Consider the following 23,367-nt stretch of genomic DNA (forward strand, 5'->3'; position numbering starts at 1 on the left):
CTCAAAGTCCACTCCAAAGGGAGACATTTCATTTTTAAAAATCCCTTTTCAAGAACTACATCGAACAGCTTGTTTGGAATATAGCATTGTTTTACGGGGTTTGTGATGTCACAAAGAGGCCCTTTTAAATATCATTAAAATAATTCCTGCATACGGAAATTTCTAACGGTTGGGGGTAGGGGAGGGCGAGGTCATGGTAAGAACGCTTGGTTGAGTGTATCAGATCAAGACAATGACAACAAAAAAGAAGTGCTGCTGTAGCGTAAAGTTTCAAAGGAAGTCAAGAGAGAGTACAGTACTAGTTTCGCCAAAAAGCTTTTGCTGTAAGACAGAGCATTTCCCACTTCATCAGGACGATCTGCTGTAAGTGCATCACAGCCAGTATGGTTGCTGCTGTATTTGTTGTTGTTTGTGTTATTTACGTTTCAAAGTATAAGATGTATGCCGTTTCTGCCATGTAATACATGTTACCGTTGCACTTATCTGTAAATAGTAAATGCAGTTGTTTTTAAGCGGTTGTTGACATCCTATATAAAATGTCATTCAGCCAAAAAAAAAAAAAAAAAAAAACATTACCACTCTAATATGTCTTGCAATATCCATGCGTGCAAAGGTTCTGCAAGATCTTCCAGGTCTGATTCTGGCTTAATTTCATAAAACAATATTGATGCCATCCTCAACTATGCCGGAACAGACAGAATTGGCTGTTTTGGCAAGGGGCAGGGCAGTACTGAAACAGCCAATCACAACACATTGGGACAGCTAACCAATCACAACACATTTGGTTTTTCAGACGGCGGGCCTACATCAATCACCTTTATTTATATAGTGCTTCAAACCCGGAACTAATCGAGCTGTTTAAATAGGCTGGGGAGAAAGGCATTGTAATAATGTAAATTATGTGAAAAAGAATGCGTTTTTCAAACCAACAAGCAGGAGAGCACATTTTAGTACTGTACACCCCCAACACAAGATCAAGACTTTATTTTAGTCTTTACTATATTAAATTATGTTGTGGGATAACTAAATATAGTCTAAATAAACTATAAACATAAAATTATATACATTTATTTTGTCCTTACATTCTTTCTTGTAACTCATGATAGTTGACGCCTACTTGCATATGACTTTTACAAACAAAAAGTGTCTTAGAAAATTTTAATCAATATATTGTTTTCTGTGAGTGAGAAAATAAGATGATTTTCACATAATTTAGAAAGAACAATTCTAGGATACAAGCTCCAGTTCTCAAAAGTCCTGGGAACCATTGTTCTATATGTGTTTTATGGCCTTATTCAAGTGATTTAACATTTTCAGTTTTTCACTAACCACGCATAACATTTTTTTATTTTTTTTTAATCTCGAAGACACAATCATGTACATACATGCTGCTCACATATTATCATAGCCCAGTCTGTGCTGATTACAGTGATATAAGACTTAAGCTATTTAGACGTTTATAAGCAACTGAAAAAAGCACAAATGCCAAGGCATGACAAAACTTCTCCAGGCCCCAAAAATACCCTTAGACCTCAGATGGTTAAAGCTGAAATCTGTAACTTGTTTTGGTTAAAAATGATCCAAAATCTATATTTGAGCAAGTACATATCCAGTGTTCAAAACTATCGCCTTACTTTAGCCTGATTCACAACAGTTAGTCTATAATAATGTTTTCTAATTTGAGTGGTACTGGTAAGTATTCGTGAGAAATTTGAGCATGCTGCCACGTCATAACGTCATGTCTGTAAACATAAAGAAGTGTTCCTGGCTAACTAAGCTATCGCATGTGAGGATCCTGCAGGTGAATAATAATTTGCATGGTTTGATGTGATATGAGCTAACTGATTTTTAGATTTATTGGTCTGCAGTGTGATTTAATGTAATGCTTTTCTCCTCAGTTTCCCAGAACAAACATGACTTGTTACTTGTTCAGATAACGATATCCAGTGAAAATTATTATTTGGGTTATATTCCAAGATGCAGGCTAGAATCTGTGATTATGAAGTACAGGATCCACACCAGTGCAGTGAATGACATCCATACATACTCCTCAAAACATTAGTTTCATCCGCGCAGGAGCTCTGCCGGCACCCACACAAGGAACATAATTCTGCAAACAGCTGTAATTGCAAACAGAGAAGGAGGCAAAGAGACAGAACTTACAGTATGGACTACATCTTTAAACAAATCAATCATATCTCAATCAGTTCCAAAAGTCTTTTTCCAAAAGTCAACTTTTTGCAATGCAATTCACTGATTGAAACTATATTTTATAATACATTATTTTGCAACACAGAAGAAAGCTATTTTCTTTCAATGTGCAATAATTGTATTAATTTGCTGCTACTGGTAAATAACTAGAAGTGTAACAAATTGCAGTAAATGGTAAAACAATTTGTGCAACAGACCAGTGTATTTATGATTATAATGCATTAAATAATATGATAGCAAATACCAGGCTGCGACTTGAGGCAGCATAGCAGGCTGTTCTCTTGGTGAAACACAAAGATCTGAAGTGTGGCTCTGTTGAATGAGCACTACAACATTTTATCCCACCAAAGTATCTTGGTAAGGAAGCATCAGCTGTGGTTCACCTAAAGAACCTCTCAGTGGAAATGGAGTTGCTTAGAGAGGCTAATCAATAAGCCTTTAGCCTCGGGGCAGGGACCAGCTAGAGAATGGGGCTTAGAAGCAAAGGCTTCTGGATCTTCACAATAATGATGTTTGTTTTTAAAAGTGATTACATTCGTATCATCTAAGCGGAATATATAGCAGACTATACATAATATTCATACTTCTTATATGTGTGGTATTAACCATGTAACTTGTCCCCACAAGTATAGTAATACCAGTACATTTTTATTGTGGGGATATTTTTTAGGTCCCCATGAGGAAACAAGTTTATAAATAATAAAGAATTAAATGATAAAAAATATATATATATATTTTTTTTTAATGTAAAAAAAATTGTATTAATGGCAAAAGTTCAGGTTCCTCCCAAATCCACTTAGTTTTCATCTTTGTGTGCATATTATGTACAGGTCTAGTGAAAATGTCTTCAGCTAAGAACAAAGAATTAGTTGAAAGGCAAAGACGGAAAGAGAGAGGTGTGATTATTCCCCATAATGTTTTGTTCTGACAACTTTAGAGTATCCCACTTGCATTAATGAGGGCCTACAATCCTAAACCACTACAATGGCCTGATGAGCAGAAAGGAGGATCATTCAGGAGTTCTCATAGTTACCACAGAGACTTCCACATTCCTTTAATGATTCACAGTGTCCAAATGGCCCACTGAGAAAAGTGACTCTTTTATTCTCATCTGAGAATAGGCCTATGGTGTAAGGCCCTTGGGAAAATTTTTAGTTATTTTTTTCTGCAGTAGTCTATTATCCAAGATGGCAGAGAAAGTGTAAAAAGACCAGTAATTTCAAAGCAATGCTTCCCCTGGTCAGGGATAGTAGTAACTGTGTGCAGGTCTTCATGGAAATCTCTGCAGCATGACTGAGACGGGTGGGTAGATCTCACTGATAGGACTGCTAAGCAGAGCCATTGATTGAACACGTCACTAAATGCTGTACTCCGGCTGGCAAATGTGGCCATTTTAAGTCTCATCAGGACAGGGCACAACGTGTATACATAATAATTGCAGGAGAGCTACGGTGGACTTTTTAATGACTGAGTTCCACCGGATACCGGAATCTGTGGTTAAACACTTAATGAAGCAGAAGACATTACCATTGAACATAGCAGGATATTGATTTAGGTGTATAACGCATAAACACAATGCACATCTAATTGATGCTCTGAATATTTTCAGGTCCACCTCCTTTGTTCATGTCATCTCTATTAAGTATGGAAATGAAGAAGAATCATATCACAAGGTACCTTCGATATTAATCTAATCACTATAATTTGCATGGGGTGTAAAATATAGACACAACTGTGCTCTGAATAATGAAATAAATAAATAAATAAATACATACATAAATATAAATAATAATAATAAAACGAATATTTTGTATTTGTGTAAAATTGAAACCCATATTATACTCCATCATTAATAAAATCTCACAACCTTTGACAATAATAAAATTTGTTCTTAAAAGTGCACTTTTTTCTTTATATATATATATATATATATATATATATATATATATATATATATATATATATATATATAAAAGAAAAAAGTGCACTTTTAAGAACAAATTTTATTATTGTCAAAGGTTGTGAGATTATATATATATATATATATATATATATATATATATATATATATATATATATATATATATATATATATATATATATATATAGTTTAAGTCATGAGTTAAGGTAATCTGAGAAGACACTGTTCACTTGCTCTTGTTTGCAGACTCCTGTTGCAATTAGCGGACTAAGGAGACTATGTGTGGCATATTTTCAACATGACATTAATTCATATTTCACAGCATGCTAAGCAAAGGAAAAGGCTGATTTTAAAATTAGGGAAGCCATCAGAAAGCAGGCAAACCAACACATGAATGCTACATTCATGTACAGGATCTTCACAGCTCATTGTCCTTGAAAATTAATTGGAATGAAATGACAAGCATGGGGACTGCAATCCGCGGTGCACTGCACCAAGGCTCCTGATCAGAATATTTATGTAAGACTGGCTAAGTGGCAACAGATGATATCTGTATTCCAATTGGATGGCGAGACTTGAAGATGGCTGTGATAAACAAGCTCAGGTAGGCGGCATTATGAAATGTAAATGTTGTGATTCGGGTTTAAGACTAGGCCAGTGAGGGCATGTGAGGGTGGGGCTAGGGCATGAGGAGGAGGAAAAGGGAGTAGCCATGCCGTGGACTATATCTGAGCTTATGTGCACTACCATCTAACTGCTATGACATATGGTGCATGATGCCATTACCATGCTCGCTGCGCACAAGCTCATTTTTCAACAACCTAACAGCCTGAAAAGGCAATGCTTACACTACAATGCCATTTTGAACTCACTCTGATGGTTCGATTGGAGTCTGGCAAAAAACACATTAATCTCACTCAGAGACCGTATCAGAATAGGTTTAGGTTAGCTCATTGGCTAGCAAGAGTGGAACTCATATAGTGACAAGATGTTATCAAATAAAAAATAAAATAAAATAAAATAAACATAACAATTTATAATACATATCTAGATTTAAGAAAACAGAATGTTGTTGAAATTCATTGAAAATGTAAAAAAAAAAAAATAATACCTAGCTCATAAAATAGAAAATGTAGTATGTCATGTTAATCATTTATATATTAAATTTTCTATTGGGTAAGCAGACATCCTTTTGAGTGCTGGCCACCATGTGCTCTGCCTATAATAACAGGTAAAATAATAATTAATAATAATAATAATAATAATAATAATAATAATAATACTCAACAAATCAAACCACAGGGATCTAACACACTGCTTAAGTCATTAGAAGGATATTAATCTGTAATAACAAGTAAACCATGTACTACTGACAGTAGACCTTGGCAGATAGATACCGTGTTCCAATTCATTTAGGAAGTGAGGGAGAGTGTGTGTGTGTGTGTGTGTGTGTGTGTGTGTGTGTGTGTTGGGGGGGGGGGTTAATGTTTCAGTTATGTGCTTCATTTAAACAATAGTTTAAGCCCAGCCTCTCTTAAATATCAAATTGTCTCAGGCACCGAAAAGAGAGAGCGGGAAAGAATGGAAGAAAGAAAAAGAGAGGGAGCATTGAAGAAAAAAAAGGGGTGAGCAGAAGAGCAGCAGGAGGAGGTGGAGGGTGGGAGGGAGATAGAGAAAGAGAGAGGGAGAGAGCGCGCCTGGGCTGAATTGTGAGTGGCTTACGACACTCAGTGAACAGAAGGTGTTTCTGCATGCACTGCCAGTGCACTAGTCTGCTGCAAGGGATCGAGCATCTCTCTCCTCCCCATACACCGCGCCTGCCTTCAGCCTCAGCATCTACAGCCTCCGCAGCCCACAGGAAATGAGCTTCATACAAAGAAGACTTTGCTGAAGATTTGAGTCTTATTAGACACACTACAATCAATTATCTTTGGATATCACTACTATATAAAAAAAAAATCAAAAGGAACAGGGAAAAGAAATGTAGAGCTATATGATGCAGATCACACAGGTTTTGCATAATTGTGAAGAAACGACAACTGACAGAATGCCAACGAGCTTCAATCAATGTACATTGTGCAGGTCAGTGATCACTTTAGGTTATGGATGGTGATTTGCGACGACAGATCGGGAGTCTTTGACAAGAAGGGAGGAAAAGAGGGAGAGTGAGAGTTTGGAGTGGATTATTCCCTCCTTCGTGCGTGTTTTCCCCCACTCGTCTCTCCCACAGATCAGCGCAACAGTCAATGCAGAGGAGCCGCGGCGAGAGGACAGCGCTCATGCATGCAGCCCGGGAAACTTGCACTTCCTACCAGTCTGCTGAATGCCACTTAGATTCGCTCTCTTTTTGGCTCTTTCACACGAGGAGAACTAAGACATTGTAAGTCTGCCAGGATCTGGTGTCCGATGAAAAGGAGGGGGGGCTGAATTTGTACCACACTGGAGTCTTTTTAGTTTCACACATAATTAGCGTCGACACAAAGGGATCAACTGAATAGAGGTTGTCAGCCTCTGGAAAGGGGTGAGTAGGCATCCTTTCATGTGAGATTGATTCTTGAGGAGCGCATTTTTTGTACCTTCATCTCTCTGTTCCTTTCTCTGATCTAACATGAGCAAAGTGACTTGTCGTTTATATGCTGTCACTCTTCTCCTTTCAATGTGGCAGGATTTCTTGATTCTTTAAGTAACAAATCCCCATCCATATCCTCTATAAATACATATCAACTGAAAAGACTTGGGGAGTAACAAATCACAAAATGTTAAAATGACCACGATCTGAAAGATTCAATGGACTTTTTCTCTACGACACTGCAGGATATTCATGCTAATGGATTTCCTCCTAATTGGTCTGTACCTAAAGTGGCCACTAAGAAAGCCCCCAGGGCTAATACTCTGCTCCCTGGGCATTGTTCTGAAAATAGTTCCATTGGTGGGAGGGAGCTGTCCAAGGCCGTGCCGATGTGACAACAAGCTATTGTACTGCGAAGGGCTCAACCTGACTGACATCCCCCAAAACCTGAGCAGTGCCATTGGTTTGTCCCTGCGCGAGAATAACATATCTGAGCTGCGGGAAGCGGACTTTGTTGGCCTCTCACAGCTTACCTGGCTCTACTTGGATCATAACAATATTGAGATTGTGGAGGAGAACGCCTTCGAGAGGCTGAGAAGGGTAAAAGAGTTGGATCTGAATACCAACCGGATAGAGAGCCTGCCAAACGGGACCTTCAGACCTCTGCCCAACCTGCGAATATTGGATTTATCCTATAACAGACTTCAATCCTTGGAGCCAGACCTTTTCCATGGTCTTAGGAAGCTTACCAATTTACATTTGCGCTACAATGCCCTTAAATTCATCCCAGTGCGGATTTTCCAGGATTGCAGGAGCATGCAATTCCTGGATCTGGGTTATAACCAGCTGCAGAGCCTGGCACGTAATTCATTTGCCGGACTCTTCAAGCTCACTGAGCTGCATCTGGAGCACAATGAGTTGGTGAAAGTTAATCTGGCCCATTTCCCACGTCTCATATCCCTACGGACCCTCTACATGCGCAACAACAAGGCCACCATTGTGGTCAGCACCCTTGACTGGACCTGGGACCATTTGGAGAAGATTGACTTCTCCAACAATGAGATTGAGTACATTGAACCACATGTGTTCGAGAGTGTACCCAACCTTAATACTCTTATGCTGGACTCCAATAAACTGACTTACATAGATCAGAGAATTTTGGACTCGTGGACATCCCTGAGCAGTATCACTCTGACAGGTAATGACTGGGAATGCAGCAGGAATGTCTGTGCCCTGGCTTCCTGGCTTAGCAACTTCCAGGGACAACGTGACAGTGGCCTGTTGTGTGCCAGCCCGGACATTGCACAGGGTGAGGACATACTGGATGCCGTCTATGCTTTCCAGTTATGCGAGGACAATGTAGAAGCAACAACACAGACATTCACCGCTACCCGATACCGCGCCAGGGGCTTCATATATGATGGGCCAACAAGAAATCCGTATGACCTGCAGGACGTGGAGGGCGGGGAAGTGGTCACCAACTCCTTAACGGTGACTGCATCTGCTGATGACCTGGAGAGCACCATGCAGATTCATAAGGTGGTGACAGGCACCATGGCCCTCATTTTCTCCTTCCTGATCATGGTTCTCATGCTCTATGTGTCCTGGAAATGTTTCCCAGCAGGCATCAGGCAGTTAAGGCAGTGCTTCACCAGCCAGCGCCGCAAGCAGAAGCAGAAGCAGACCATGCAGCAGATGGCTACAACGTCTGCATCTGAGTACTACGTTGACTACAAACCCAACCATATTGAGGGGGGTCTTGTCATCATCAACGAGTATGGCCCTTGCACATGCCAGCAGCAGACATCTCGAGAGTGTGAGGTGTGATATCCCACCCATGTCATTTTTAAAAATCAGTGGTTTCAAAGTTTGAATGGATATGGAACACAAGTTAACTTGGCACCCCATTTTGCTGTTCTTTTAGGAGGAAACTAACATTTCTCAAGTCTAAATGGACTAAAAACAGGGATTTAGTGCTGATTTCAACGGCCTCAAAGCCTTGTGGGAGATTTGACACTAACACCTATGTACTTGATGCAAAAGATGTGGAATAATTATGTTGACCTGTCCTGGCTTCTCGTATGAAGAGTGGATATTTGAGCTTTAATGTGTCTTTCTACTTCAGGATATTATAGGACTTTCAAAAGGTATCAAGGACACCCAGAACAACATTTTTACTGTGGTAACAAACATACAAAACTGTAGAGGAAAACAACAAAACAAATAAACCCTTAAAAAAGATTATATGTAAAATATGTTAACAGCAGAAATGCAGGAGTGGGGATAAATGCAAGATGTTATCTTATTTCTTTTGTAATCTATGGAAAAAAAAGAGAAATACAAATGTTTAAATAAATGAATTGCAATTTACAGTACTCATTTTTGCAGGCGAGTTGGAGGGCTGCTTTTTTTTCTTTCTTTTTTTTATGTCTGTGATCGAAAGACGTTCAGAGAGCTCTGCACTATTGCAGGATGTAAATAAGCAGGCCTGTTTCAGAGTGCTTTACTTTATTTGAAATGTTAAGCCTCAGTCAAAGGTTCAGATCTCCTCGTCTCTACCCGAGATATAATCACTGTGCAAAGCTTGATTGTTATAGCTGTTGCAGTTGTCCCCCTTGTACCTATCCTGAATAGATTAAGCAAATTAGCAAAAACAAAGAAGGCTAATGCGGTATGATTGGATCTCACGTGATAAAGTCAAACAACTGTATGCTGTACAAATAAACAAGGCAAGGAGTGTCTAAGACCTTAATTCCATTCACTGCTTCCACAGACATCACATAAAACGAGCCTCAACCAAGGGGTTAAAGAAGTGAGTGGGGGCCTTAAACATTTAAATCTAAATGTACTTGAAATGGGTGTGATCCTTTTTTTTTTTTTTTTTTTTTTGCAAATTCTAGATGCTTATTTAAGTGTGACATTATTTTAAATGATGTCCTGGGGTAAGCCATTGTTATTGTGTGAGTGATCACCCTGATGGATTGTTAGATCGTGCACGCCCCACATCAGTGGCTATTGCGCTGGTAAAAGCTCAGGGCCTCTGAGAAAAGGTACAGTCTGCTCCCTAGTGTTCATACCAGCAGTAGAGAAAAACGAGATACCGCAGTAACAAGATCTTGAATTTCTCTTGCCCCGGCTTTGTGTGTGCTCATGTATATGCCTGTTGCTTTTCTATATGCATTCTCTAAGCTCAGCTCAGGATTACCACCACAGTAAAAAATTATTTGGACTAAACAGCAAAAGCAGACTTATCCTAAAAAGGGAGATCTCACTTTGTGAGTCAACACCTCACTCACTTGGCTGTTATAATGATTGATTTGTTTAGTAAGTATAGGGGACATGCCACTGTGAATATGGTGTGTGTGAGGCACTACGCGTGTGTTTGTGTGTGAATGTGAGTGTAAGCGTGCATGTATGTGTACGCATTTAAATTTGACCATTTACGTGGGTGTGATTTAGGTTTTGTGTCATCTCCTGAAAAGGTGGAATTGAGTGTGTTCTGACCAGCTGCATGTGTGAAGTATTCATTTGTCATGTATGACTGGGATATGCCTTAAAGGGACAATGCAAGGCTGAGCAAGTATTTTTACAATCAAATCAAACGGTTTTATTATAAATTCCAAAGTCCCGGCCCCTTTGAATCCTTTAATACTTTATATGAAACTGTTCTATTTTAAGCACTGTATTTGATGCGCATATGAAGCTAAGCTAAGCTAAACCAATAAAATGTATTCCTACTGTTGTAAATCATACGCAATGTGACACGCTTCGCCCTTTTCTGATTAATCTAGTCATGCTGTTATTTATTTATTTATTTATTTTGCTGTTTATGCTTGTTTTCTGTCAGGTGAAGACATTAACGCATTACTCAGAACATTTGGTCTGACACTCCTTGGACTACGATCTTTCCCATCCCCTTTATCATTTAAAGAAGGATACTGTTCATGACATATTTTGAAGCAAACCCCTAAATATGTACAATTTAATGCGTGGTTGGGTTTTTAATGATTCCTCTGGAGAGTATACATATATATATAAAGGATTGTCTACTTGACTGCGTGACAGATTCCTAGAATCAACATGATGTTGAAATGACAGCAATGTTCCATGCATGGCCGGCAAAGAGAGAAAAAAAAAAAAAGAAAATGTAGCTTTTCATGATTCTCTTCTCGAAACAGGTGGATGGATTGTGGAAAACAAAAATGTGCCTTTCACTAACAATAGCTGTTGACCGTATCAGCGACAAGGCAACAGGGGAAACAATGGAGACGAAAAGCGAGTTGTTTGATTACATTCACCCATCTCTTTTCTAACGCTGAATGAATCTAAGCCATCCCTCCAATCAAAGCGCTTCCGTGGCCTATTTTTAGTCCTTCTAGCTTGTTTTGTATCAATATTGCATGTTTGTCATTTCATCTTGGCGCTGCTGGGAGTTGTTTTGAAATCCCTTTCCCCTTAATTATTATTATTTACCATTTTTTCTTCAGGAAGGAAATGAATATTTGAAGTGGCGGGAGATTTCGTTTAATCTGAGGCTTTCTCCTCCTCCTTATGTGGCTTACAAACCCCTCTGCCCTCAAACTCTAACTAGAGTTACTGCTCTGACAATTAACTCTAATAATTAATACCGTTATTGACGAGGCTTGAGGTAGATCGATACGGATAGCTTTTAGCCAATTACAGACTTTCTCGCTTGTAACTTTTCCAGGCAAAAATAAATTAAATAAATAATCTTGTGTTAGTGTTGACAGAGAGAAAGATAGGGGATGTTGGGGGTTGGGGGAATATGGTTTATTTATACAACAATCTTTTATTAATATTTTGGCTAATTAGTATGTGGAGAACTTGGCTAGATGCCCAGTACTATCAGAAAAGAAATGGTCAATCACTAGACATGAATTCAAGCAGGAGCGAGCCTTTGGATCTGTGGGAAAGTAGTTGTGCCAAGCGGTAGGGGGCAAGACATTAGCTTTTGACCTTGTTAGCCTGAGCGTCCATGTGTGTGTATGTGTGTGCAGGGAGTATACAAGTAGCACCTGAATATGGAGATCTCAAGTGAGTACTATGGTGTTGTACAGCACTGAGTTAAAGAGGGTCAACAGTGGTAAACAAAGCAAAATTACAAGATGCTACAAACAACTACAAGAGCTAAAACAAATTCTATGCAAATCATGTGGGTCAATCAAAGCAAATAATCGGATTAATCTCACAGATTTAAGTGTGCACTTTAAATCAAACAGTGTGACCACAGTGTTACAAGACTATAGAAAAGAAAAAAAAGAAAAACTATTTAACTTATGAAGAGAACAACATTCACAAACTATGCTTAGATGAGTGTTACTTCAGTATAAGTGAGATACTATTGTAGTTTTTATAAATATTTTGGAAGATTGAATATGAATGTTTACTTTATCTCGATTTCTTTCATTTTTCCCAAGTACTTTTTCCTAATCAATTTTAGGAGAAAGTACTCAAGAGAAACATTTTACTTCAATAAATCACCAGAAAATCCCATTACACCTAGCATTTAACGTTTTGCTAGGTATGTAAAAATGCTTAGTTTTGAGTATTAATATCTAGCAAACCTAGTATCAGCTACCTATCAATCCAGAACACGTTTCCTAATTTCCTCGAATATCAAACAAACAGATTGCATTTCATAAGAAATAAGGAATGGCTTGCATAAACCCGTAGAAGGTCAGTGCTATGGGAAAACCGGATTAAGTGTCACAGTATCAGCATGCTTAAAATGCAGATATTTCATCAGAGTCTCTTGAAAGAGCACCAGATGCTTAACAAATTAATTAACCTTGCTTGCTGTCTCTCAGTGTTGATTGAATGTCCCTATGTGCCTTTCCTAGCCTCTGGTCTCGCATAATAAAACACCCACACATAAACAGATACTCTGCCAAAAACGCAAAGGACTGACCCAGCCTCTAGAAGACACCATTAAGAATCGACACAAGAATTGACTGTTGCTTCCCTCTGTGACTCATAAATGTATTCAAGTCGATATCATCCTTATTATTTGCAATATATAAGATAATATAAGATGTAGTAAAGAACTTGCTTTTACTGGAATGTGAGTAAACGGAGCGAGACGGCTTTATAATCCTCCAACTCATCGTTATAATTACCATCATCATCATCATCATTCTTATATGTGCATCTGCATCACTGGCGTCACATTAACTGCCGCCCCTGGGGCATTGTGCCATTTTCAATGTAACAAAATCATTAAAATTGCTATATATAATAAATGTATATAATGTCAGATAAATCTAATTTGCATGGCTTTCAATGCTTAAGCAGACATACTATACACCCATGTCTTTATTAACACATTAAGTGATTCTGAAGTGAGTGGGAAGAGGACATACATCAACGTGCTTTATAAAATAAAGAAAAAATAAAGGAGAGAGAGAGGCTGTTGCAGTTACAATTTAAGTCATACCCAGTGTAAACGGCCCAATGGGCATTACATTAATGAATAATATGACATTACACACCATTTAAAGTTATATATCATATGGTTGAATGGTTATGCTCAGGGCTAATGTTCAGCAACATCTGCTCTCGCATTTGTGGCACTGAACTGAGCAAACAGTCGTAGAGTGGAAACAATGCCGACTGTTATTTTCTGCAAGTTTGCGAAATATCTCATGGGTCGGACCCAGCGCACAGTTCTCTGTTCCCCATTTATGCAGATATGTAAAAAATATCTGAAACGTGAGAAAACAGAAATTCTTATTTGCCGACCCTGGCAGTGACTTTTCCCAGAAAGCCTTGAGAGACAGAGCTACATGAGAGCAGTTTTGATGATTACCATGAGAGAGAGGCCACTGTAGAGATCAGTCCATATAATACACTGCAGTCTGTATCTATACCTCTGTTACTGTGAGTAAAGCTAGAGAGAGATGTGGCACAATAAAGAGGATCGATAACCTTTGTCTCTGTCCCTCTCTATTTCTCTCTCCTTCTGTATTCTTAAAGCGACAACTCTAAACTCCAAACTAAGCTTATGCTTCCTTTAAAAACAAATTGAGTGCCGCAGTGATGACGTATGTTTAGAGGCCAACCCAGAAGTTCACATCACCCTGGTTCTCTCCCTAAAAACTCAACAGGATTGTCCCCTTACATTTTTAGTTCAGCACATTAATCTTCACAAATCTTTATACAGAAAGCAACTTTTATGAATTCTGAAGCCTAATTCCAAATGGGAGAAGTAAAAAGCTAAAACTGGCTATAAACAAACTACAGCACAGCCGCGTGACATTTTTCTTGAATTCTTGAGTGGAAGCAAGAGTGCAATTATAAGCACAACAAGGCTGTGAATGTAGATTAGTGAGTAGATGAGTTTTGCTGTTTCGTGTGATGATGTTTAATGTCCCAGACAACCTCTGTAGTCCAATTTAGCCATTTGGCATCACCTAGGGTACTACTGGTTTTATGGCATTGAATAAAATGTGAACATATCTAGACTTGTGTTAAACAGAAATGTTATTACAGGCAAAAAAAAAAACCCTGACTTCAGTTTAATCAACCTTGAGCTATCTAAAATGTTAACTCATTTCTGGGTTTTTGCCTACAAAAATGCGTCATCCATGCAGCTCTCTAATTAGCATTTTGTATAATTATGAGATGGATGGAATGCGTGGTTACCTAGCAACTAGCAATTTTCAATATTCAGAACATTTTCATCAGAAGTGGCCCGGTGAATGATGAGACAGAGCGAGTTAAATAGCTGATACTGTGTATGTGTCAATCTCGTCCGTCCACGCTCATCTGCAGTTGAGTACACTTTATAAGCTGTGCGGTTGCAGCTTGGCACAAGACGGAACAGAACGCAGAATGTGAAGTATTCCTGTGCCTAAGGAGTGTTGGTTAATGTTAGAGAGTCGGACTTGTAACCCAAAGGTTGCGGGTTTGCGTACTCTCTTCCACCTTTAATACCACGACTGAGGTGAGACCATATACTGTATAAAGACATGGACGTAGTGTCCGTGACATCACCCATTGGTTTCCGAAGAGAGTTTTTGAAGTCAAAAGTGGGCGGAGGCGGCAGTCGCCATCTTGGCAGCGCGTCACTGAGTATCACTCCCGGATAATCGAAAATGGGCAAAAAGGCGGGGGCTGGTTGCTGAAGGCCCGCCCACCTAGCTTGACAGCGGTGACAGAAGCAGCAATCCACCTGTTACTCAAGTGGCCACGCCCTTAATCGTGAAGAACTTTAAAGCTTAATATAATTTAAACGGATGAGTTTAATGAGTTTAACGCCCTCACAGTTGTCATGAAATGCAGAATTAGCTATAGAGACCTGATATATATTTATTTTTAACCAGGCTGTAAATATGTTTTTTTCTGCTGCAAAGTTGGGCATTTTAACATGGGACTGACACCCTTTTGCAGCCACTCTCTTGTGGCCAGTTGACGAATTACAGTTTAAGTCACTTCCGTATGGGGTTCACAAGAGAGAGCGGGAAGTTGGCGCTTGGGTGAGACCCTTGAGCAAAGCACGGAACCCCCAACTGCTCCCCAGGCGCCACAGCACATGGCTGCCCACTGCTCCGGGGTGTGTGTTCACAGTGTGTGTGTAGTTCACTACTCACTACTGTGTGTGTGCACTTGAATGGATTAAGTACAGAGCACAAATTCCAAGTTTGGTACACCATACTTGGCTACTACATATCACGTTTATTTAGAACTATTTTAATTTTATTGTTATATATTTAATATTCAAATCATTTTGAATTTTGTTGCTGTTTTTGTGTATTGTGTGTTTTGTGTAGCATGCATAGCACTGGGTGATGAAGGCTAGTGTGATTAATTAGGTTGTTTTTAATTAGGGGGATAATCACGACGTCAGCTGAAGACGTGATGTCTGTCAGATATCGGCGATGGACGATGCATCCCACTTCCTATACCTGCTGGACTCTGCTAAATGCTATATTCAAGGTTATTCAATGCTGATTTATCTATTTTGTGCCAATTACATAAATGTATCTCTTCTGTATCTGAGTACCAATGGTGGGTTATGAGATTCAATATGGCAAAAAAAAAAAAAAAAAAAAAAAAAAACACCTGATATCTGTATTTGAACAGCTGAACACTCTCTGCCCTGACAGGATGAAAAAGAAATCTTGCAGAGCAGTAATTTCCGCTGTAATTCCTCTGCCCCACGGGATATCAAAGATGCTGTGCAAAAATGGGATTAGAAGAGAAGCATAAGGAATCTTGATTGTGTTGAGAAGGACAATGAAGGCTACAGAAGAAAAAAAAAAAGCCTGTTTATCCAGTTGACTACTGGTTAAATGGGGGGGGGGGGGGATGGTTCAATAAATGATAGGTATTTTATGCAACATACATTTAATACTCTACCTAATGCAAAATAAAAATTAATGAATGAATGATTAAATAATACAAAACTAAATGTTAGCAATGCCAGATGTCAATAAAATTGAAGCATGAATAATAATTAACAGGTATACTAACAGATATAGAATTTCATTTTAATTCAATTACTTGTTTGATGTTTACAAATGTAATTGTTTTGTTTTTCTTTCAATTATTCCAAACTAGTTTCAGCAACACTTTTAGTACTTTAGTATATTAAGCCAAAAAAGATAACTTATGAGCTCTCTGTCACTGAACAGCAGGAAAGCAGTGTTTAGATAAATAAAATACAGAACATGTTTAGAATATGTGATGTTTGAGCTGAAAGCCTCCCTTGTATGTTATGTATTTACCATTTAAATATTTTACATGAATTCTGTGTGTATTAAAGCATGCTAATACGTTTCTTATAAAGATAGCTACAACCCCCCCACCCCCTAGTTTAAGCAATAGATTTCAAGTGAAAAAGAGTCACTTATGTAGTGAGTGTCAACACAGATAGATGTCCACATAAAGAGAGATAGGAATTACATGTCTGCCTATATGATTATATCACTTAGACCTTGAACCAAGTCAAACACCCTGCATCTTTTTTCTCATTCTTCCAATGCCAGATAATCAAATCATTTATGTTTGTCTAATGAATGGGACTGACTCTATAAAACTACTGGACGGCTCAACATTCATGAACAGTATAAAGAGTTATTGTGGTGGAACTTCACTATCAAACACAAAACATGAAAGTAGCAAACAACTAAAGAGAAGGCAAACCAGCAACAATTTAATTAGGGAACTTAAACTAGATTTAAACTTTATAAATTACTTAAAATTGAACATTAAATATTAGCCAATCATCTAACTCCATCATCAGCCAATTTAAATCATCCAAAGGTGCATACTGTAACACCCATATGTAACTTCATACTATCCTGATATACTGTAGTACATACAAGATTTAACCCTGATTATGGTCTGTTTGTCAAACACTGCTTAATTAAAGTTTAAATATTCCAAACAAGTGTTTCTCAATATTCATGAATCCAGGAATAAGCCACATTAAGCATGATGGGATATTTTAAAGATAAAGGACTTACCTATAAGAAGATTGTGGGATGAAAACACATTCAGATAGAGACCAGCAAGTAGAGGTGGAAGCAAAGAAAGAAAGAAAGAAAGAAACAAAGTAAGAAAAAGAAAAAGAAACATGGTCAATGATGTGCTGAAGATTATTTTCTTCTTTAGTTCATATTTATTTCAAGGTTTTTCTACATGTATATGTACACACAAACACACACAACATTTTTTTAATTAAAAAAATACAGAAATTAGTAATAATAATAAAATGCACAGAAATGCACATTCACTAATCAATCCCTTTCACTTTCTCGTTTATTTGTTTACTACAAATGCAGACATTTCAGATTAATTAGATGTGTAAGACCTTTACAAATGCTGCCAAAAGATGGACAAAAGACAGCAGTACATCACAAGACAATTCTTCAAATGCATTTGTGACCAGGTTGCATACCAGTGAAAGAATGAGAGAGAGAGAGAGAGAGAGAGAGAGAGAGAGAGAGAAACTACATGCAGCGAGTGAAGATAAAACAGAATAAAGAGGTGTCAGAGACCTGTGGTGCTGTAGTTTAGACAGATTGTACTGTACGTTTCATGCAAGTGTCTATGCCTACATTTGTGTGTGCTCAAAAGATCAACACACACGCACCCATAAGCAACGAACAGAATTGTTGTTGTTGCCCACTCATTGAACTCTGTCCTCTTCCTTTTGCAAAACATGGCATGGCAAAACACTGCTTAGCTGCGTTTCAAAATGGCCGAGTGGGAAGATAACTAAAGGTTTCTGCTTTATGCATCTCCCCCCCTTTTTTGATTCCAAAAGCGCAAGTTTCGCCCATCACACCCCTCCATATAGTTGACTCGGCTGTTGACAAGAGAGATGGAGTGTGTTGTGCCAGTGTGTGGTGTGTGTCCTCTGTAAGCACCTGATTACATTCATGGAGCCAAGAGGAGATTTATGAATGCAGACTCAGGCAAAGAGCGGCCCCATCCGCACTCTAAATAATGGCAGTGCTGGACATCTTTTTTTTTTTTTTTAGTTGCATTTCCTGTGTCCAAATTACCAACTAAACTGCCCAAATGAATATTTACCCCACTGAGATTATCTATCCACCTCGGCATCCCATTTTGAGGTTTACTGTATTTCAGTGCGAAGAATGCTGGAGGCGACGGGTCCAGATGTGTGGTTGGTGTGACAGTGGGATGCATTTGGCTTTCAGTCTGCTGTGTAGCCAACATCCCCTGCAGAAAAACTCAGTTTATCCTCTCTAGTGTAAATATTGAACAGGTTTCGGACCAAGGGGAATAACTAATACTAATGAATGGGGAAACTCTTAGCATAGCACACTTTATCAGTGCATAAGCATGCTATCTGGGCTCAGAGGTGGCAGATAAAATGAAGGGAGTTTGTTTTAAAACAGATGAATTGGGCGAGACCACACTGTGCAGCATGATCAGTCAGTGTCAGCTTATATGAGTCAGTCTGCTATAATAACATTAAACTGGTGCTGTGCTGCGCCAAGCCATAATGTGATCCAAGGCAGGAGTCCAGAAAAGCGGCTAAATGTAAACATATACATAGCTTGACATGTATGATCTGTGTGTGACGAGAAATTGAATGGGATTTGACACTGATGGTGATTATGAAATGGATGGTTTTGCTTTTGAAATTCGATTGGATGAGCCACTCCACACTGCTTTGCATCTTGTCCATACAAAATCCAATTTACACAGAATTTGACCGCACATCTTCTACACATCCTGCTCCCCTTGTGTTTATTAAACATTTTAGTTCATCTCATGAGTGATAAAAATATCAAAAAATCTAATACTGAATATATATATATATGTGTGTGTGTGTGTGTGTTTTCCATTGGTGTAGACTTTGCACCTGTTTGTTTCAGGAATGAATCCTCCTAAAATCCCTCCTAAAATTGGTTAGGTGGCACTGCTACAAATAGCTAGGGACCTGGAAATGTGGTCTTGAAACTGCACACTGTGGTGCTGCAGCTCAGTTCCCGTGCTTATATGTGTGTGTGTGTGTGTGTGTGTGTACCATCATCCAGTCTGTCTAGAATAACAAGAAGAAACAGAACAAACTAAGTTTAAATATTAAATTCAGAAGAACTGTGGCAATGTCTCCAAGACACTTTAAGCAACCTACCTGCAAAGCTACCTGAAAAACAATGTGCAAGTGCACCTAGGACAAAAGCTTTTTTTTTTTTTTAATGCATAGTGTGGTCACACCAAATGTTGATTTAATTTAGTTAAGTTAATAGAAGTTCATCAATATAGTCTATTTATACATTTTTAAACAAGTGCCTAAAACTTTGCACAGTACTGTAGATTTGCAGGTTTCTTGTTTAGGAGTCTTAGGGCTGGATTTAGTCCATCTCAGTTTATATTCTCATATTCTACTCTACTCCCTGCTAATTTATGAGGTACTCCCTGTTTATGAGGTACATACATTTGTTAGCTGAAGTTGAACACTCTGACATGGTTATTTGATACTTACAACAAACAAACCAAAAAACCCTCATCACTTGTTTGAGATGCAGCCAAATAAATCTGGGGATGGAGCTTATATGCAGGCAACCCATGTGTGAATCAAGCTTGGGCTATTCTCAAACCACTTTCCGCTCTTCTACCCATTCTTTCATGATGACTTGCTGCTAACCTATCAATTATAAAGACAAACAAATCTTAATAATGTGTTTACTCAGAGCTGGATATATTACAGTTTCAGTTTCATATAAGCACAGTGCCAAGCAGACAATAATGATGCTCTAAAGGAAACAGTAATTGAGATTTTCCAGCACTGGTTAAAACTAATTATAGATTCAGAACACAAATTATTCTCCTCAACAACTGCATTGACATCTCATTCGTTTCCGTACATGTTTCAAGTATTTTTGACAGCACTGGCACTATCAGATGATAACAAATCTCAATGACACTATTGTCTTCAGTAGAGCGGCTTTTTGCAGAATTAAGCATGTTTCATAATAAACTGTACACAATTATTGAACTGAACTGAACAAACACTAACCAAACAATCGACTTGAGTTGAATAATGACACTATAGTCTTTCTACAGTAGATTTATAGCAGTTTCTATAATTGATAAAAAATAATAATAATAAAAGGTGACAACATTTTTGTTAGAACAGACACTGAAATGTACAATATTAAGGCATTGACATATCTAAAGTTTCACATAGAAATAACTCCAAAAATGTTTACAAATACCGCAAGGTTCATAGAATATTGAACTAATGGGATCTTCAATTAAAGATCTGCAGGTCTCTTAAAGGGTTTATAATGTCTTTAATGCACTAATAAATAAATGATACTTCTAGAACATTTAACTGACCGTCTGTCTGCTCAGCAAATTTAGGAAACGAGCTGCATATTTTGTAATGATTCAATTTTTTACCCATATATATTTGTGTCATAATCTTGTGACTTACTGGAAAGAAATTAAATTGAGCCCAAAACCTAAAGAAGACAATAACTCTGAAGAAATGAGGATGAATTGTGAAATGAAGCATAGCACTTTGTAGCTGCTTCAAGGGAGATGCCTCAGAGTATACTTGTCAACCCCAGAGACTGAGGAGAATGCAGCTGGAGGAAATTGGCCAGGAAATTGGTGGAAAAGAGACTTTTCTCTATCGACAAAACAACTCTATCTCATTCATTTTTTCCTCTGAGCTCCATTCCGAGTGTTCTGAAAGATACAGTCATGCTGAGGACCGTGGGGGTCCACAGGAGACAGTTAAATGTATGTGACTCGACCTCTGACATTTAGAACTGATGCCAACAAATGTGTCTGTGGACAGCTTGCACATTCACATATATAACCGTGCCGTAAATGTTACTCTGATGGAACAAAAAGATCTGCTGCACTTCCTTAAAGAAAAAAAAAATGGTCAAATGATATGCAGGAAAACAAAAATGTTAATATTAACTATTTCTTTAAATGTTTTTGATTGTTTTTGTTCTAAAATTATTTAGATATAGGGCTTCACAACTTGGCCAAATAAAATGATAAAGCAAATATATTGTCATATATGGTGATTTCAACAGTGATAAGAAATCATTTAATATGAAATCATTTCAAACTGTTTCTGCTGAAACCAAACAATACCAATTTCAATGTAATTATTATTATTAGTAGTAGTGCTAGTATTAGTTTTCACTATACAATTATAGAATTATAAGATTATATTTATAAAAAGTTATTTAAATGTATTACTCTTTTAATTATTATTATTATTATTATTATTAGTAGTAGTAGTAGTAGTAGTAGTATACACTATAAGTGACCAATATTTACATCTTAAACTGTTCACTTTTAAAAGTTCAACTTCTTAAGCATTTACCATTTCAAACATTCAAACTTGTATTTTTTGGAACACGAGTGAAATTATGAAAATATATTTGAATATACAGTACTTACTCAAATTGCAGTATTTGATTTCATCATGACAAGCTATATTGTGATTTCTATGTTATTTTGATCAATTGTGCAGACCAATGTATTCATTTTTTTTTTTTTTTTTTTTTTTTTTTACATGTAATTAATTAAGTTTACACCAACTCACAAACCCCTTGCAGTTCCCTCTCACACCCTCTTTTGCGCATCCTGTACTAGTGGAAAGATCAGATACATTCATCAAGAACACAAAGTCCTTATCCAAACCTAAATCGTGTCTGAATCTTAACTCAGATTCAGACATGTGGCACACAGTGCTCAGACAGAGGCTCACCCTGTCACCTGCACACACTAACTCTCATCTGTGACTGAGCTCTCTTTGATGGTTATGGCAGCTGATGAATGTCGTCCGCCTCTCCTTCATGCTAAACAATCACTTCATCCCTCACTTGCACGCCCTCCTCTTCTGGTTTCACTCTCTCAACATGCGCCCCTTCCCTCTCGCTCATGACAACTGGATGGCAATGGATGGAAAATGCCAACAAAAGTGTCTGGCTCAGCAGTGTGTGAGAACCTAGCCTGCGGGCATGGCCATGTGAAAAGGGAATTACTTCAAAGCTGCAACGGACTACGGGAGTCAAGCACAGACCATTCAGCCACTTATTGCAGCCAGCTCTCATTTGCTGCTGAGTAAATCTAAAGGCTGATATATACTTCTGCGTCGGACCTACGCTGTAGCTTTTATGCCGTAGGCTATGCGTCAGTTTTCATTTATACTTCTGCATCGTTATCCATGTTGACGTGCAGTACACATGCAAACCTCTAGTCTGCAGTGTCCACGGGCATGTTGCTGGTGTAACCCACGGACCATGACAAAAACCAAAGAAGCAGCTCGTCAGAGTAGCATTATCGCCGTGACGGCTGCATATAAATATAAAATTATTAAATCATTATTTAATACTACAAAAGGCGACAACAACGGAACAGGAGAAGATGGAATTCTTCCCATCTCCACAAGGACTTGTAATATGTCAGACCAACATTGTTTGTCATGGACAACTACTAATACTAAATTAAAATGTAAACACATTATGCACTCAGCTGACGCTTTTATCCAAAGCGACTTACAGTGCATTCAGTGCAACAGTTTTTACCTAACGTGTTCCCTGGGAATCGAACCCACAACCTTGCGCTGGTAACACAATGCTCTACCACTTGAGCTACAGGAACACTAAAATAGATTTTACATACATTCTACTATATAAAATAAATGGCTATTTATTTATTCAATTTGTAAGATAGCGAGTACAAATCTGAAGTTGCTCACCCAGGTCAGCAGAGAAAAAAAAAAAAGTTTCTCCTAATTTGACCGAAGCTTCTGAAGGCCGGCACAAACAGCCCGTCCTTGCCAACAAGGGCAGGTGTAATTAAAAACAAAACTGAAATCAAATCAAGCAGAACATCAAAATACAGCTTTACAGCTAAAGCCAACCAATACAGCTTTAATTGGTCAAAAGGACCTTGTATTAAATCAAAGATACATTATACGGTGCTGAAATTTGGTCTTGTTATGCGAAGAGGGAAATGCAAGGATTAAGAGGTTAGAGAGAGAGAGAGGGAGAGAAGATAAATGAGAACAAAATCAAATGAAAGCAGATGGCGTTCAGAACAAGTCTTGCCCAAGGCCAGCACTCTCCCTCCCCTTTATCGCCTTCACTGCTTTCTTCCCTTTACACCACAAGAAAGAAGGATGTCAGAATGGAGG

General features: G+C 38.2%; 2 protein-coding genes across 2 annotated transcripts in view; one reads left to right on the plus strand and one right to left on the minus strand.

Annotated features, from left to right (window-relative positions):
* ctnna2 (catenin (cadherin-associated protein), alpha 2) overlaps window positions 1-23,367 on the minus strand; it is a 355,646-nt gene that overhangs the window by 99,673 nt on the left and 232,606 nt on the right. The window lies entirely within an intron of this gene.
* On the plus strand, window positions 5,876-9,445 carry lrrtm1 (leucine rich repeat transmembrane neuronal 1). The gene is made up of 2 exons (XM_052602760.1): window positions 5,876-6,653; window positions 6,947-9,445. The coding sequence occupies exon 2, from the start codon at window positions 6,954-6,956 to the stop codon at window positions 8,526-8,528; it is 1,575 nt and encodes a 524-aa protein (XP_052458720.1). The 5' UTR covers window positions 5,876-6,653; window positions 6,947-6,953; the 3' UTR covers window positions 8,529-9,445.

Source organism: Carassius gibelio, chromosome A1, assembly GCF_023724105.1.
Source record: "Carassius gibelio isolate Cgi1373 ecotype wild population from Czech Republic chromosome A1, carGib1.2-hapl.c, whole genome shotgun sequence".
Lineage (NCBI taxonomy): Eukaryota > Metazoa > Chordata > Actinopteri > Cypriniformes > Cyprinidae > Carassius > Carassius gibelio.